The 17038-nt window shown below is 41.0% G+C and overlaps 1 protein-coding gene across 2 annotated transcripts in view; it reads right to left on the reverse strand.

Annotated features, from left to right (window-relative positions):
* nek7 (NIMA-related kinase 7) overlaps positions 1-17038 on the reverse strand; it is a 56419-nt gene that overhangs the window by 7569 nt on the left and 31812 nt on the right. For both annotated transcript variants that reach the window (XM_035653377.1, XM_035653376.1), the window contains 4 exons: positions 16520-16630; positions 12075-12183; positions 10457-10564; positions 4043-4137 (listed from right to left, as the gene is read on the reverse strand). In XM_035653377.1, coding sequence (XP_035509270.1) covers positions 4043-4137; positions 10457-10564; positions 12075-12183; positions 16520-16630 — 423 coding nt within the window. The remainder of the gene's footprint in view (positions 1-4042; positions 4138-10456; positions 10565-12074; positions 12184-16519; positions 16631-17038) is intronic.

A 17038-nucleotide genomic window follows, 5' to 3' on the forward strand; every position in this document is an offset into this window, starting at 1 on the left:
CGCACACACACACGCGCACACACGCACACACACGCACACGCGCACACAGTACAAGTGAGGAAAGCATGACTTTTTTATGTGCTCACTGGTCCTTCATGTGGTTTTATGATGATATATTAATCAAGGCAATAAGTCACAGTGTAGGGACAGTCATTAAAAATATACCTACACCCAGTGGAGTCATCACTGCTCTACTTCAACACACTAAAGGGAAGAAGAAAGGATGAAAGACTTGAAGATATAAATGGAAGGATGAATTAAAAGTGCCAGATTGTACCACTGGGTGGAACTTTTGAGGAAAACACATTCTCTATGTGTTCTTATGTCCCCATCTCACTACAGCTAAGTGTCGGTATTTGAATTGTGGAACTTAAAGAAATAGTTCAACATATTTGGATATGCACTTTAGTACTTTCTTGCTGAGAGTTAGATGAGAAGGATATACCCCTCTCATGTCTGTCCATTAAATAAGAAGCTACAGCCAGCAGCATGGTAGCTTCGCTTAGCACAAAAACTGGAAACGGGCGTAAGCCAACCTGGTCATTCCAAAGGTGACGTCGTCGAAAGGTCGTCTTAACAGAACCTCAAACCTTTGTTTAATACGTACAAAAGCTTAAGTGTAAACACAATTTGTGGTTTTACAGGGACTTTATATTTAACAAACAGATATGAGAGTGGTCTCAGTCCCAAATTTCAACTACTACTTTAAATAGCTTACAGACACTAAAGTTTCAAAACATGACTGTGCAGTGGGCTCATAAAGGGACAATTGAATTGAAGGTTTTGTTCTCAAATGTTATTAATGTTTTAAGCTGAAAGCAGAGCAGGGAAGGAAGGAAGGCATGGATAAGAGCTATGGATTAACACATTTATAGAGGAAGAGTTCAATCACCTGACATATTGTACACAAATGCCCTAGGTTTGGCACACCCTGTTACTAAGACTGGTAGGAGGAACATGTATGTAACGTATCAAAAACTACATGCACTGTATGAAACAGATAAAAGAATACAAAGGCAAATCCACAAGCAGCAGGCTTTGTTTGCAAGAACTCCCACTCCCATTTTCAAAAACATATAGAGAGCTAGCCACAGGGCCAACTCATCACATGCAAACGCCAGCTGCTGAGAACCCAGCATTTTTGGGCCTCATAAAACCAACAGCAAAACAAGAGGGGAGGGAGAGGAATAAGGCAGGAGGCATGAGACATGGGCACAGTCAGAGGTATGGATGGCTGAGCTCTTACAGGAAGGAGACACATTCCAGTAAAGCTTTTCAAGATATTCTCCCCCTCTGCTAACCTTTATACAAAACCCAGCAACCACAAAATATCCGTACAAGCTGGAGACCTACAGTGTCTGTAAAATGCAAGAAGCGGGTGAGAGTTACTAATGCAAATACGAGGTGGTTTTTCACTGGGAGCAAGAGGAGAGAGTGCTAGGAGACCGCAATCTCATCGACTGGTGTGTGACAAAACTCCCTCCTTACCTTCCTGGTCACCCTGGGAGACTACCCAAGCAACTGCAGCATCCCTGTTTACCACGGCGCAGGGGGTTTGGGTGAGGGGCACAGGGCAGGGTCAGGTGATGTAATGAGGTTGGACACGAACAGAAAGGGATCAAACAGAATGGGAGATAAAGATAGACGCTGATACAATGACCAGGTATTGACGGATGGACCCTTCGGACCCTAACCCAGCCCCCAGGCACAAGAATGAAAAAGGCAGCCTCTCTCAAATGGAGCTGTTTCACACATAAGGAGCCAAACTCCCTGGGACACACACACACACGCACACACGTACACCAGCACAATCCACAGTGCCCACTGTATGTTCAGAGTGAAATCAATGAGTACTAGAGGGATCAGGCGTGGATTTTTTATGTGAATTCCTTATGCCTGAAGGTTAAGTGAGGAAAAGGGAGGCATACGGAGGGGAACATAGCAGAGGGGAGGAGAACAGAGCAAAGAGGAATGGAGGAGAGAGTTTTCAGAGAAAAAGAGGCAAGTTTCCTGACACTGAATGCACTGTGGAGCCCTCTTACCAAGAAGAGTGGAAAGCAAGGGTCTGCTCTTCAAAGAGAATATGCATGGTGTGGTGAGCACTGCTCTGGTAACAATAAGGTTGTAAAATCTTTATCTCCACAGGCTCCATGCATGGCTCACCTTGACCTGATGGCTGGAGTTCTGTCTCTGCTCTTGTATCTACAGAACATACTCTCTGAATGAGCACCCCCAATCTTTTTCTTCTCTCCAGCAATCTATAACCCTGCTCTCGCTATTTGTTAGTTTCCCCTTCTGCTCTTTCTCTCAGTCTAACCTTCTATCTCCTTCTGAAGACTTCTACTGCCTTCTCTAGCTTCCTATATGGTTCCCATATAGATTCATAAACTTTTTCACCTTAAATCTTTGTTCCCGGCCTCCTGACCTCCTCAGGGAGCAACAAGTCTCTCTCTATTTTTTCACTTTTGCTCTCTAGCCTTCTCCTTCCCTCTCCTCATCTCTGGTCTCCATCTTGCTTTTTCAGTCTTTAGCACGGGCTGTGACCCCTAGCAGTTGTCCCATGGGTGGAACTCATAAAAGATCAATGGACTGTGCCCATCTAAAAACGCGAAACAATCAATGCTCAGGATGCACAGGCAGCTCTATGACATTTTCAGAATGAACAGCGTCCTCAACAAAATATTGAATACAATCAGAAGTAGCCAAGTTACACAACGGACAGAATCTTCAACTACAATTAAAGTGGGTGCTGTACAGTCATACCCCTCTCTCTTTCCTTGTCTTTATTGCTCTGCTGTCGCTGTCAAACAAAGGCAAAAATGCAACCTCCAAAAATCGCAGAAATAAAATGTCCAAATGTATGACAATTGATGTCAGAATTAGTTTTAAATGAATCTAAATGAAAACCTTAACCAAATTCACTCTAACAAAATTAACCACATTTGACTTAATTAAAAAAACTGTGCAATGCCAATGTGGTTACGCAATCATGATAGCTGCAGAAACTATGCAACAGGAGTAATATAAACTTGAGCAATCTGGTTTTTATTAACAGTAAAAGTAGCATCCTCCGTGTAAAAACACACATACACAACACACACGCACGCACATAAAAAGTACAAAAACAGAATGTGACCTACAGCACCCACCGCTTTCAGCCAACCACAGCCGTGCATTGCCGCAGTGCATTGTGGGGAACTAATTAGCATGAAGGGCTGTGGTCTCTGAGCAACCATGACCTGCAAGCTGAGCTAAAACTTCTTCCTTGCGCGTTCTCCACCTCTATGCCTGAGGCGCTGTAGAGAAGGTGTAGTCACTGGTGCGTTGAAATGCAGCCCAAGTGATCAGCAACTCAGGGGAGTTAGGAGAGAGGAGGGGAGGAAAATGTGGGTGTTTCCTTGGCCGACATTGTGTCTCTGAAAATGTGTGTGCATTCGGTGCATGTGAAGGTTGGCAAGGTGAAACATCAGATTGACTGCTATCATCCATGTCTATCATTGTTCTGCTTCTCTCGCTTTCCTCTTTGTTCCATCCTCCTGGGCTTGTTTCCACTCAGTGTGGTCTACAGCAGAGCCCTGTGGTGTTTTGCTCCTGACTAATCAAACTAGTCAGTGTCACTGGGCGGCCTTATCTAAAACACATGGCCATGTCAGTTCCCTTCACTCCCCGGCTTTTCAACGTTTAGCAGGTTCCCCAGGCTAAAGAGTCTTAAGGCCTCAGCTCAGCCAGGCCACAGCGAAAAAAGCAAGGAACAGGAGGGATAGCAGGTAAAGAAATACGTCCATTAGAATACATTATTACCATAAATGTGTGTGTTTTTTATTTCGTACATTAGGACTTGAAGCAAAGGTGAATGTAAATACAGCATAACCATATGTGAAAGTGCAGGTGGTGTATGTATTTGTATATATTTTCTCACAGTAGTCTATTATAGGTGAGGGTGGTTTGTTTGTTTATGTGTGTGTCTGAGCCAATGTGTTCTCATGTCACTCCTACAGTCGACTGCAAGGTGACAGTGTGTGCACATATTCCCATAGTTTACCTCGTAGAGCAGGCATCCTAGCGACCAGATGTCAGATTTGAAGTTGTATCCGTTTTCATGTATCCTCTCCGGTGACATGTAGTAAGGAGTACCCACTGGAACACAAAGAGAGTGAGGAGGGGAGCAAGAGAAAGGGACAGAAAGAGATAGACAGAGGTAGAGAAAGAGAACAGGACAAAGAGAGAGTGAGCTTTAACATTTTGCATTGCAAACCCATGCTTCCCCCAGTTCATCAACATCACTGACACAGTACAGGAAAGCAGGTGAGGAATAGAGGTGGAATCTCAAACTGTGACACATTCAGAGGTTTGGATACTCCGTCATATTTTAGCAAGAGTTTAAAAAAAAAAAGAAAACTAGAATGCACTCCCTCTGTTAATTATAAGTAAGCTCAAGTAAGATTATATTTAATAAAGTTAGATATCATCATGCACACCCGTACAGTGCATGCAATTGTGCAAGTACCACAAAGTTGCATACATATGTACAGCAGACATACTTGCACACACTAAATATACATAAATCAGTTTTGATTACTGGGGCTCGGTAATGATCTGAAACAGTAGTCAGAGAGTACGCCCAGGGAGCAGCGGTGGAGCCTTAAAAGTTGGCCCGTTTCTGGTTCTGGTTTGGAAACTCAAGAATCCCAAACTGCCATGGCGACTGGCAGAGCTCCAGAGAATCAGGCCTTCACCCAACTGGACAGAAAGAGGAACCTCAGTTTAACATCACATTCATAACACACTGCAGGCAGCTTTGTATAGTTGCTGCTTTCTTAGCTGATTCCAACTGGCTGCTTTGCTTTCTGTTTGCTGTGATTTCCCATGTAAAAGTCTATCAAGCACAGCAGAGGTTTTATGTTATTCACATATGGTTAAAGGATGGAAATTTTACCAGCCCTCTAACTGGTGCTGAGCAGCTCTCAGACTCTGCTCATTCCACATCCTCTCAAGCAAGTATGTGAATGCAGGGCTTACTTAAATATGAAGATGACATCTACACAGGCTCTGCTGAGTTGGTGTACAACATCCATCAGTAGCATTGCTGCACATAGGCCACACTATTGAGCATGTGCTTTGCATGTTAAAGTAATCAGCATATTCTTGCACTCTCCTTGGGATCCATACTGATTATTAACCTAAAAACGGATTTGTTATGCGGAGTCTATTGACTTAAACTAATTAAGTTTCTTATATTTCAATTGTTAAAGTAACACTAACTGATTACAGTATGAGATAGATGATCTAACATTACATTGTTTTATTTTTTCATTGTTTATGACTTAAAACTATTTTCTACTGAAATTCACTATGCCCAGTTCACTCTAAGCCTGTCGTGTCCAGTACTACGCCATATAGGGATTCTCAGGTTTTCAGTCCAATCAAACATGACAGCAGCTTATTTCGCTTCCTTCCTCTACAGTTGAGGGTGTACACATTTATGAAAGAAGCTTGTGAAGTAAATGGCGGAATTAAATCTTAAACAGTACTTGACACCACAGGCTGAAAGGGAAAACTAGAGGGACCTTTAATAGCTCTGCTGTGCATGTGAGGTTGAATAAAAATTACGTTGAGAAAGCTGGTGTAGCTCATTTTCACATTGTTTTGGACAAAAGCCTCTGCCAAAGGAATGTAAATGTTGAAGCTGAATTCAATGTAATTTACCGTTTTCTCTTTTTTATTTCTTTACAGAAAGAAAATCTTGAAAAAATTCTAAATAAACCAAAACCCAGACAGTCTTGCCTCAAGCCTACATACAAAATGTGCACTGGGAAACAAGTAGATAGAGCAATGAGGAAGAGTTTTCATAGAGGGTAACTGGTAGTCGTTGAGTTTACAAAAGGCACAAACAGCTGAGCTGGGTAGGTGAGAACAGCTCTCAAGTGGAAAGAACTCGGGCGAAAAGTCAGCTTAAAGGAAAATGGTAGGAAAAAGCCATAACTGCTCACTCACCATGTGAGTGCACACACACACACACAAACTCTCAAGAGTCATTCTGCACATTAACAGGTCGGCAGAAACTCAACTAATGTAATTGCAATTAACAAAACTATTACAGGAGGGAGCTATTACATTTGAGGTCTATGGGAACTGAAATGAAAGCTAGCACTTTTAATTTTGGTGCAGATCTAATTGGGTTGAGAAAACACACTTTTATCTTAAATGTGTGGTTTTGAATAATGAAGTGTTACCTGTCATTCCAAAAATAATCAGCATCTGCACAGTTAAGAAGCAAGAGAGAGCAAGTGGAAGAATAAACAGGGGACTGGGGATTGCCGTTTTAATTGGTCATCAGGTTGGTATTGTGGTTTGTGTGTGTGTGTGTGCGTGCATGCGTGTGTGAGCTGTGAGGTCTCATGGTGTGGTCTGAACAAGCTCCCCTAACATTCATTATTAGTTGATTAAAAAGAATCAGCCTCTCTTATGCTAATAGCTGCATTAAAAAAAAAGGCAGCAGCGTTGGGCTCAGGCTCCTTCAGCATGCTAAATTAAGGGCACATTACTTATTCATGCAAATAAATTGAAAGTCATGTTGGGATTGATTTCCATTATTGTGAATGGCTGTGACAACAGTGTATTCTCTGCGAAACAGGGTAATCGTTGTTGTATAGGAGGTTAGATCTAGTATAAGGAACCCCACACTTCTAACCCCCTGCTGGATGTACTGTTTAATTAACCATTATTAGTGTTCTTTTAAATACATTTATTGATTTGATTGCACAGCCTTGCTGCAATTTATCAAAGATTTAAACCTAAAGCTTTTATAGAACCATTTCAACATTGTGAAGCATTTTATAGGAACTTGCCATTAATGGTGTAAGCCTTCTCTAATTCAGGCTTTATTACCAGTTTGAAATTTCTCTAACTCTATGGCTGAATTTATCATCCAGACACAGGGCAGGAGTTTGGAAACCTCTGCTCTATCGTATTTTAACAAATAAAACGTTAAGTGGAAGGCAGCAGCACAGCCAGAATGGACTTAACATTCCCTTACATTCACATTATGTTTTTCTTGGTTTTCTATATGTCCAGCTGAGCCCACACCCCTCATTTGGCTTTTCAAGTACTCCTCTCCTTTTCACGATTCGCTTGCTTGCCTTTATAAAGATAACCAAGTTCTTTATATACATGTTGAAATCGTCACAAAAAACATCAGCCTCCCTGAAGTCGTTCTGTTTCTTGCTCTCCCTCCTCCTCTCTTCTTTCCTTTTCCTCCCTTTTCCCCAGTACTCATCGTTAACACCTCTCTCATTACAGGTGTTAATTGCAGGTATATTATACTACTTATTACTGCCAATTGGCTAGTCTCTCATTCCTCTGATGACTGCATCAACTTTCCACTTACTACCGTTGTTTTGTTCTTTTTCTCTTTAATCTAGCTCGTGCCATAACCCTGCGTACCCATCCTCGGCACTGAAAAGTGTCTAGTGTGTGCGTCTTTTGCATGCTTGTGTGTATTTTTGTCACTCTCATGTCCCAGAGAGTGGATGTATATGTATCACTGAGTGTGTCCCCGTTGAAGTACATTTATGCTGCAAACCTATGTGAATGTGCACAATTACCTGCCTCTGAATGCCTGTGCGTGCGTGCATTCAAACCCATATGGATATGCACATGAATCTGTGTTGATACATACATCTGTATAGGAGACAAAGAGTCTGAGTGTCTTTCAGTGTGTGCAAGAGTGTGTAAGAGACAAAAAAAACTGTGTGTGTGTGAGACTGCAGGCTGCTGAGCGGCTGAGTTGAAAGCCTGGGAGCTGACAGGCTGTATGCCTGGACCTCCATCTCATCTCCACCACCCTGCTCAACTGTTCAGCTGGGTGGCTGGGCTCATTACAGACCCATGCTGGCACGCGATTGCACGCGAACACACACACACACAGAGCTCTTCCTCACATTCTTTCTTTCTATCCCTCTCTCCTCTTTCCTTTTTTTCCTTCATTTTTTTCTGTCACATTGTCATATCCTCTCCTCTTTCTTTCTCCCCTCTTAACTTTTTTCTTTCCCTTTGCTTTCTTTTTTCTCCTCTTTTTTCTGTGTCACTCTGTCACATTCTCTCCTTTCGCACATAGCACATTCTACCTTTCTTTGTCACCAACTCTTCTATTTCTCATGCTCCTTTTTTCTCTCTCTCTCTCTCGCCCCCCTTCACCCCAACCTTCGTCTTTCTCTCTGACTAAAAGTCAAGGCACCAGAGGGCAAGAGAGAGGGAAGGAGAAGTGAGGACAAGATAGACAGAAAAACAGCAGCAGGAGAGAAGGATAGGTGACAAAGAAAGACCGAGAGGGGATATGCTATTTGAAAAAAACCACAAGAAAACCCGAGGGGGAAAGCCAGGGACAGAGGGTGGATGGATGACGCACTCTGAATCCCAATGTCAACAGGCCATGCTAACCTGGGGACATCTGCTTCTACAAGATCATCTACTGAATACCGACACCCTCATATAGTTGAAATATTCTTAAAAGGATACAAAGTTCTGTGGTCAGCCAAAGGTGATATAAAATGTATCAGATCATAACATGCATATTTGTGGTGATTTGTGTAATAATCTAAGGTCTAATAAAAGGAGTACTACATGTTTGTGTAGTTTTCTGAGATTAACGAAGCAGTCTTGATTGCTTCAGATTAATGATAAGGGTATTCCAGTTGACCCCTCTTCTTGTGGTGCTGCCAATCTTCTGTCAGCCTAAAGAGGGTGCTGTGGACTCAACATTTAATGAGCAATCACAGACTCTTTTTCACCCTGCTCTGCTGGCACTGCAGGCTGCTTAGTTGATAGGGCTTCTGTTGACTTGATCATGTGATTCACACTTTCTCAAAGGCTGGGCTGCTGCTGTACAGGGGCTGAGAATAGCACGCTGTTTGTGGTAATAACAGTTTGACATAGGGAAGTGAGACAGTGCGAATGACAGCGTTTATATTTGTCCATGGAATTTGGTTTCTACATTTTCCATCATGAAGCAGCTGAAATTGCAGAGGGGATGTTGGATAGCACCTTCACTTACCTCAATAAGCCATGTTGAAACCAGTGTAACCACCTCCATTAAATTATCTGAGCCACACTTTACAGTGGACAATCAACTGCTTAAGCACTAGTGAAATTAAGAGATTCATTTTAATACTTCTAACACAAAATACCATAATTTGTTGGACTTAAGAGAACACATGAATCTAGAAAATATGCTTGTTTTCATTTTTGCATTTTTCACACTGACACTGTTAAGGACAATCTTCAAGATGCCCTGTCTCCATTTCTCAAGACATGTTGGTCTAAAATAGTGCCTTGAATAATGTTTGAATTTATTGTCTTTAACAGTAAATCATTCCCACATGTGACTGTCAAACCTTTCTACACAAAGGACAGAATGCATTATTTTCTATGCATAAGTGTGATTATTTCTGGAAAGGTTTATTCATTTTTATTGATTAATTTCTAACATTTGCAGTTCACAACAATATATTCATCATGTCCTGTCTCTTTCTGGACTTTGTAGCATTATGCCCTATGATGCTAAACAACAAAAAGGTGCAGTAGGGCACAGTGATGAAGGCTGGTATGAACAGGCTGTTAACAAATTGTTAATAGGTATGCATGTGTTTTTAACACTAGGACACCTGTGAACTAAAGTAGATGTGTGTATGTGAGTCTGTGCATTTGTGTTAAACCCCATGTCTCCAGTAAAGTGAGGCAAGCTACAGATTTTCACTGAGAGGACTTAAGCGGTACAAATGTCTATTCCTGTGGAAATCAATAATCACTTAAATGTTGTTTTACTCTCTTCTTAAAGTTATGGCCTTGACTCCTAAAGATTTACAGTACAAGGTCCATAGTCATTAAACACCTTATGTGTTAAAGAATGCATTGAAACATGTGGTACCAGTCTGTCTGTCAGATTGTACAGTCACAGGTTTATCACACGTATTATACTCAACCAAAAGGAAGCAAGTCTTAATTACTGTGGCAATTTTGGGCTACAATTCTCACTTCTTTGAACAAAAAATGATGTATGATTTCATTTCTACAAGTGACAAACACAGCCATCAATTCCAACAATAACCCTGATTGTTAAGTTGGCTGGCTTGTTTTATGGCACAGTCACAATCAGAGCTGTATGTCGAAGGCCTCTGCCCAGTCTTCATCTGTGTTAGGTTTAAAGGTCAAGGCAACAGGAAGTCGCTAAGTGGCCTATGAAGGGGCTGGGCACAGCCGTGGCCAGGCAGTATGACTATATGACACATGGCTCTGGGCTCACCATGCCTAATGAAACACATCCAGCACTGGGTGATTACTGGGGGCCGCTGTGTCCAACTGTCTGTATGTGCATTTGTGAGCTCATAAGAGAAGAGTGTGTGTTTTAGAGTGTACACACACACACACACATATGTATGTATAGACTGTTGTAAATTACCTAGCGAGTGAGCGGCGGTTGTTTTGGAACTGAAGAATCGTCCCAGTCCCAAGTCTCCTAGTTTCACTACTCCAGTAGCTGTGATGAATACATTGGCCGGCTTGATATCTGGAGAGAAGTGAGGAGAGGATATGGTGAATTGGTTGCATACAAAAATCTAAATGTTTAAATGCATAATGTGAATGTTACATTAGTGACAGAGAATTTGAGGGACAATAATGCCTATGGTACAAGGATATGATCATAAACAAAAAAACAGTATATGTCCACTGTGATGGAGATTAATTTGGAAAAGTTTCATTTTTGGTCTTTGCTCAGGAAACATGATTGTATTATATGCATAAAGTGTATTATTGAAAATATTCAATTCAGTTAATGTGGGCGTTAGAAAACCATTTCTGTTGCTTTTTCTAAAGTAATGTTAATGTGACACACATCAGCCTTTGAAATTTACTGCTCTAATATAATTGTAAGCGGCCTTTGAATAGGCAGCCTCTGCTAAGTGGTCATTAAAGCCCAGAGCTCAGGGTTCATTAGTTACCATGTGCCCTAATCAGAGTCAGTCCAACGGAAGTCCAACACCTGTAGCTCAGTGTGTGTGTGTGGGTGTATGTGTGTCTAGCATCCAATGCACATGAATCCAGGACTTTGACTGGGCCCTACTGAAAGCATGTGTGTCCATAAACACTGAGTTCTCTGGTCTATGTGTTGTTTAACACCTACACTTAAGCTTTTTGTCATATGCAACAAGGTCATTCACACTGAAGAAAATTCATTGACTTTATGTATCATTTTTATTTTAAGGACTTACGAGGAACAGACTACTGAATGTATTTTTTAGTTAACTAGGCAATGTACACAAGCACAATAGTGATTTTCTTAAGAGTATTTCCCCACCTTCCAGACATCCATTGGTTTCAGTTCAATGTAGTAAGCAATTCAAAATGTACTTGCAGAGACTTGAAACTTGTTTGAGACAGATAATCCATCACAGCCAACAAGCTTTGCTACCGCTGTATTATGGTAACGCAGTTGCAAGCACAGGCTATTTTGGTAACTCTCCCCATTGTTGGTACATTAAGAACCACATTCCATTTAATTCCTTGTTTAGGCCAAATATCCACTAGACAATAAGACCAGTCCCAGGCTGGTTGCAGGAACAGTCCCATGCATTGTCAAGAGAGGGTCAATGCACACCTTGTCTGGGATGTCTCAAACATTATCAAACATGCATAATTTCTGTTGGTGGAATAGGGAAGTGTGTCACTCTATATCAAGGAACTCGGTGCACTACTCTAAGATCATGACAGAAATTACTATAAGTGAATGTAAAAAGTCTTCTGACAAAACTCCCTATGGTTTGCTTAAACTTCAGGCTCTGAAAAGTAATTGATTTATGCTAGTGCTTTTCATGTCACAACATTAATAGTACGTGTTAATAGTATGTACTTTTCATTATTACTCTAAAACTTAAAAAAAAATGGTGGCTCAATTTCAAGTGCACCCTTGTCCATATTGGAGAGATTCTATACATTTTCTTACTTATAATGAAGAAATAAGCCAAATCTGTGTGTAGGTGTATGTTTATGTTCAGTACGTGTGTATGCATCAACGCTACCTCTGTGCATGACTCGCCGGGAGTGCATATGTTCGAGAGCACTGCAGAGCTGGACGAAGTACTTCCACACTGTTCTCTCTGGGATAAGCCTCCTCTGCTTCTTAAAGTGCTGTAAAGTAGATGCAAGCACACACACACACACACACACAAGCGCACACACACAAACACATACCAAACCAGAAAATCAAACATTAGCATACCTGAAAGAGGGAACAAATAAAATATTTTAATAGGAATGAGAAAGGTCTTTTGTGGCACGGAATACAACTTTAAGATGGTAGCAAAGTGTTTATGTCTGTGTGTGTTTATACAGCATCCATCCCCAGCCTCAGTCCCCAGCTCTGACTCCACTGTTAATGGAACCCAGACCACTCTCCTCTCAGTCTGTCCCTTGCCTAACCAAGCTCCGTCTCATTTTCTCAATGGCCTACAATGGAAAGCACATGAATTCTCAGGAACAGAGAAAAGAAATTTGTGGTACCTTCCAAAACTCTCCCATCTGGCACACAGCTCTTTTGTTAGGTACAGTGCAGCTTTCAGTGGCACAGTGGTTCCAGTTGTTTTTAGTTTAGATTTTTTATTTATTTATTTATCTTGGAGGGCTGAGTGAGTCGTTCTAGATCATCAAGAGTAAGGCCCGTACCCTAAAAGCCACAATGATGACGGGGCTTCAACTAAGGCATAATGGCTTATTGATCCACAGTGAGAATAATCATCAAGTGAGGACAGGAAGTCCTCCTCAAACAACAGTGGGTACGATTAAGAGCATGTAAGAACTCTGGCTAAAAGAAGGATTTTATGGGGTGTCCTCAGGGTTCTATTTGCTAAGAAAGAAAAGTCTGGACTTTAGCCAGCTTGGATGCCAGAGTCCTCCACACGACAATTACAATTTAAGCATTTCACAGACTCTTACCAAGAAAAACTATCAACAGAGAATTAACTAGATAAATCAGACCTTAAAACTTCAAGTAAAGTAGAAAATCCTTGACAATCATTTATGTTGTATTTTAGGTACATTCATATAAATGCATTGATAAGGTATAGGCCCCGTATACCTTGAAGGTTTCTGTCTCCAGATATTTCATTTTAATGATAAACTGCTTGTTTCCATTTCCTAGTATTACACACATACGTTTTTATGTGCTCTACAATCTACTGCATTGTAGTTTTTGAGTAACTAAGTGTGCATGTACAATATGTGTGAGCATTTGTAACTATTTTAGCACTATTTTAGTACAGATGTTAGCAGTAGTTGGCAGTATACTGTGACTCAGTGTTCCAGCTCAGGCTAGGGTTTTGTTTTGATTGAATGTGGTGGTGACATGCTTATACAAACTGAAAAGGCAGGTGTCAGCAGCGCATCTTAAAGTGTCTTGAAGGTCTTCAGCATCATCAGAATCTCTTGATACCACAAAAACTGTATTAGTGCTAAAATGACTGCCAAAAACTTTCTGCTTGCACCCTTTGGGCACTCGCATTAAAGGCCTCTCCATCTCAAACTCTCAGGCTGAATTTCAGTCCCAGTACATCTCTACGCTGGTGCATCAGTCAAAATCAGGCCAAATCTGCCAAACAATGATAACATGTGCCACATACAGGAAAACTAAATTAGCAAAGAAGAACATTGGTCACAAGCTCGCTCTCACCACATTGACTGAAAGATATTTTTTGAGATACCTGCTAAGCAACACTACAAACTGAAACCTTGAACATGAGATCAGACTGAAAACCTTTGACAGTCTCAAAAACACAAGAACATCACTAGCTTCAACAAAAGCACTACATTGGAACTTGTATTTTAAGGTATTCCTATTATTTTGTCCATTGTATATTTGTGTGTCTGTATGCATGCACATATTCTCAAGAATCGTGGAGATACAACTACTGTTGCTACAACTAACGGAAATTGTGTGATTGTGTGTTCTGGAAGATATGCAGGGGCAGTTGAGTAATCTACTTTCTACCTTTCTTGTTCCAACCTATCCTGTCTCTCTTCAGTGTGTGTTCTTGACAATGCTACACTATTAATGGCACTACATTAAGGTTGTGTAGTAGGATGTAGGTTTATCTACTATAGAAATAGAATAACCTGTCTTCTCTAGTGAGGTCAAAAGTCAAGGAGGAGAAAGGACAGGACAAGGGGAATTACTGATCTATAGCCCTACTAAAAAATATGAGAGAGCAAAAGTGACAGATTGAGAGAAAGGAAAAAGAGAAAGAGGGAGATGGATGGGAAGACAGCAAATAGTGAAATAATGGAAATAAAAAGTAAAGGAAAGGTTGCAGGTGATGGTAAGAGATACAGAAAATGAAGTAAGCTGCGAGAGAAAGAGAGGGATAGAGAAAGATAGAGAGAGAGAGGGAGGGATAGACCTTGGCCTACATCCAAACAAAGCCTTAGTGAGAAGCCATTCTTTCCTTGCCCTCCCATTTCCATATCAGAGGACTGTTTGATGTCAATGGGGGAGCACATAGACGCCCACCAACACCACCACCCTCTTCTCCATGCCTTTAATAGCAAACACTGCACATGCAATATTCTGTAAGTGCATGCAAATCCAGGACCATTTGATTTCATTTGAATTCTGAGATGGTCAGAGAGAAAGTAATAGAGAATGAGGGAGGGAGAGAGAAAGGAGAGAGCAGCATGGAGGACGAGAAATCAAAAAGAATAAAAAATGTTAAATTCATGCATGGGGGGGGGGTTCTATTTTACATATGGCACACTGTATGAATGTGTTTACTTCACATTATGGCCCAGGAGAGGGGGGGCTAATCCATGGCACGCACCTCTGGACTGCCACTGTTACATTAGAAAAACAAATCATTTAGAACAGCGCTGGAGACAAATGGTGCAGGGGAGAGGCGTGTACTTGTATGTGTAAGACTGTACGTTGTCAGCAGCCATAAGGAGATGACACAGTCTGAATGCTCCCAGCATCCTCTGTAGCTTAGCTAAGATAGCAGTGACGCTCAGTGGTTTGTTATCTTACCTCTTCAGGCTGCCATGATATGTCTTTTTTTAAGTGTATCTCTGCATGAGTGTGTTTTTATGGTTGTGTCTGCACATTCTTTGCTTACACAGTATACCATATGTATGTATTCAGTGTGTGTATATGTGTATGTGTGTGTGTGTGTGTGTGTACTGGATATATATCACTGCTGTATGTGTGCTGAGCCTGCCATGTTCACTCTCTTGTACCGCTAATCCTCGCCTCTCCTAATTTGCTGTGTTGAACTGTGCGGATGTGGAGCTGCTGAGTATGACTGCAAACAGCTTGTCGAGCTACGCAGACACAACGCTGCGGCATCATTTATGCATGGGAGAAGACCAGGCTTTTTACATGCACACCACTAATTTGCTATACTGGCAGGTTTTTATAATAACTGGGGGTTTGGTCTAACTCAAAGATGAATAACAGGGTGAGCCTAGGATGTAATCGCTACCACTTTTGAACAACCCTGTTCCTTCTCCTGCTCCTATTTCAAAAACAATATCCCTCTGCAGAAAACCTTGTTGATCTAGGTTTAAGACATGGTCAACTCAACACATCCATGTGGCTCAAAGCCAGATGCTATGTACTTTATTCTTGTATACATTTGCTTCTATTTTGACGCAGTGTTGATTTTACTGGTTAGATCCACAAAAAATATTACATCTAGTTTTTGAGGGAGATTTAGCCTGAGATAAAAAGCTAGGTAGACTTTTTTTGAATGACATGTGGCCGGTATTGAGGCAAAAAATAACAATGTACATGAGAAAAAAACAATTAAAACCTTAAGTTTACCAAAATCCTTCATCACAATATTACCACAAATGACAGCTTTTGTTCCAAGTACCTCACCTCAAGATTTAATATGTAAAAGATATTAGGAAAACGTAAGATTAAACCCAGAGAAGTTATGCTCAGTACTACATACATACATACAACACATGCTGGAACTTTATGACTATTAATCATTGCTTCAGTCTTAACAACTTCCCTTTCAGTCTAGGCAAATGTCAACACAGGCCACTGTGATTAAAGGGGGTTGCAGGAGGCCATATATTAGTTGGTTTTTGGTTTCAGTAAGGAATGGATGATTCAGACTGACTCAGTGTCCAGGTAGTCAAAATCCTGTAATAACAATAAACCACAGACATCCTGCCACCATTGCTTCATTTATAAATGGCCATGTCAGCAGTTTTGACACCAAATGTCTGATATGGTGTTGGACTGGCTATTAGTTCCCTTTATAAGAAATAATAAAAAACACTGGATTTTTGGTTTATCTGATAAACCAAGACCATGTGTCCATTCTTTTCTGAGTCTGTGTCCTTTATGGCTCTTGTGGTTGAGTGTTACTTGAAGTATTTCATGACCACATGAACAAATCAACTGCACTTGCAGCAGTCTGGACAAGAGTGTTTGTGTGTTTGTTTGCTTTTGTGGAGACTTCCTTACCTTGATCATACGTGAGAGGTCCCCTGCATCTGCCAGCTCCAGGACAATGTTCAGCTCATTGTCCTCAATAAAAGACGCATGGTACTTTATCACATTGGGGTGGTTCAATTGCTGTGGGAGAAAAAAAAAAAAGACATGTCATGGAAAGAAAACGCAAACAGATTACATGTTGTTGACACTTGTCACACTAAAAGCTTCCATGGTCACACTACCTAATCCAGCTGTAAAAATCATTCCTTGTAGAAACTACAGACAGAAGCATATTCTTGCCAACTAGTTACAAAATGAATATCAAAACAACCTTATCTGCTGATAAATAAGGTTCATGTAATGAGCTGTGCAATCCACTGTACTTTCACCACCAATTAAAACAAAACAGTTGAATATTTGGAATCCATATTTGGTAAGTGTGGACCTAATGAGACGGTTTTGTCCTCCAGTGTGACAAAGCTGGGTGACATGTCACAACAACCCCTCTGTCTGTGATGACAACAACCCATGTGACACACACACACACAC

This window comes from Morone saxatilis, unplaced genomic scaffold, assembly GCF_004916995.1.
Source record: "Morone saxatilis isolate NCDOM2014 unplaced genomic scaffold, NCSU_SB_2.0 Contig12, whole genome shotgun sequence".
Lineage (NCBI taxonomy): Eukaryota > Metazoa > Chordata > Actinopteri > Moronidae > Morone > Morone saxatilis.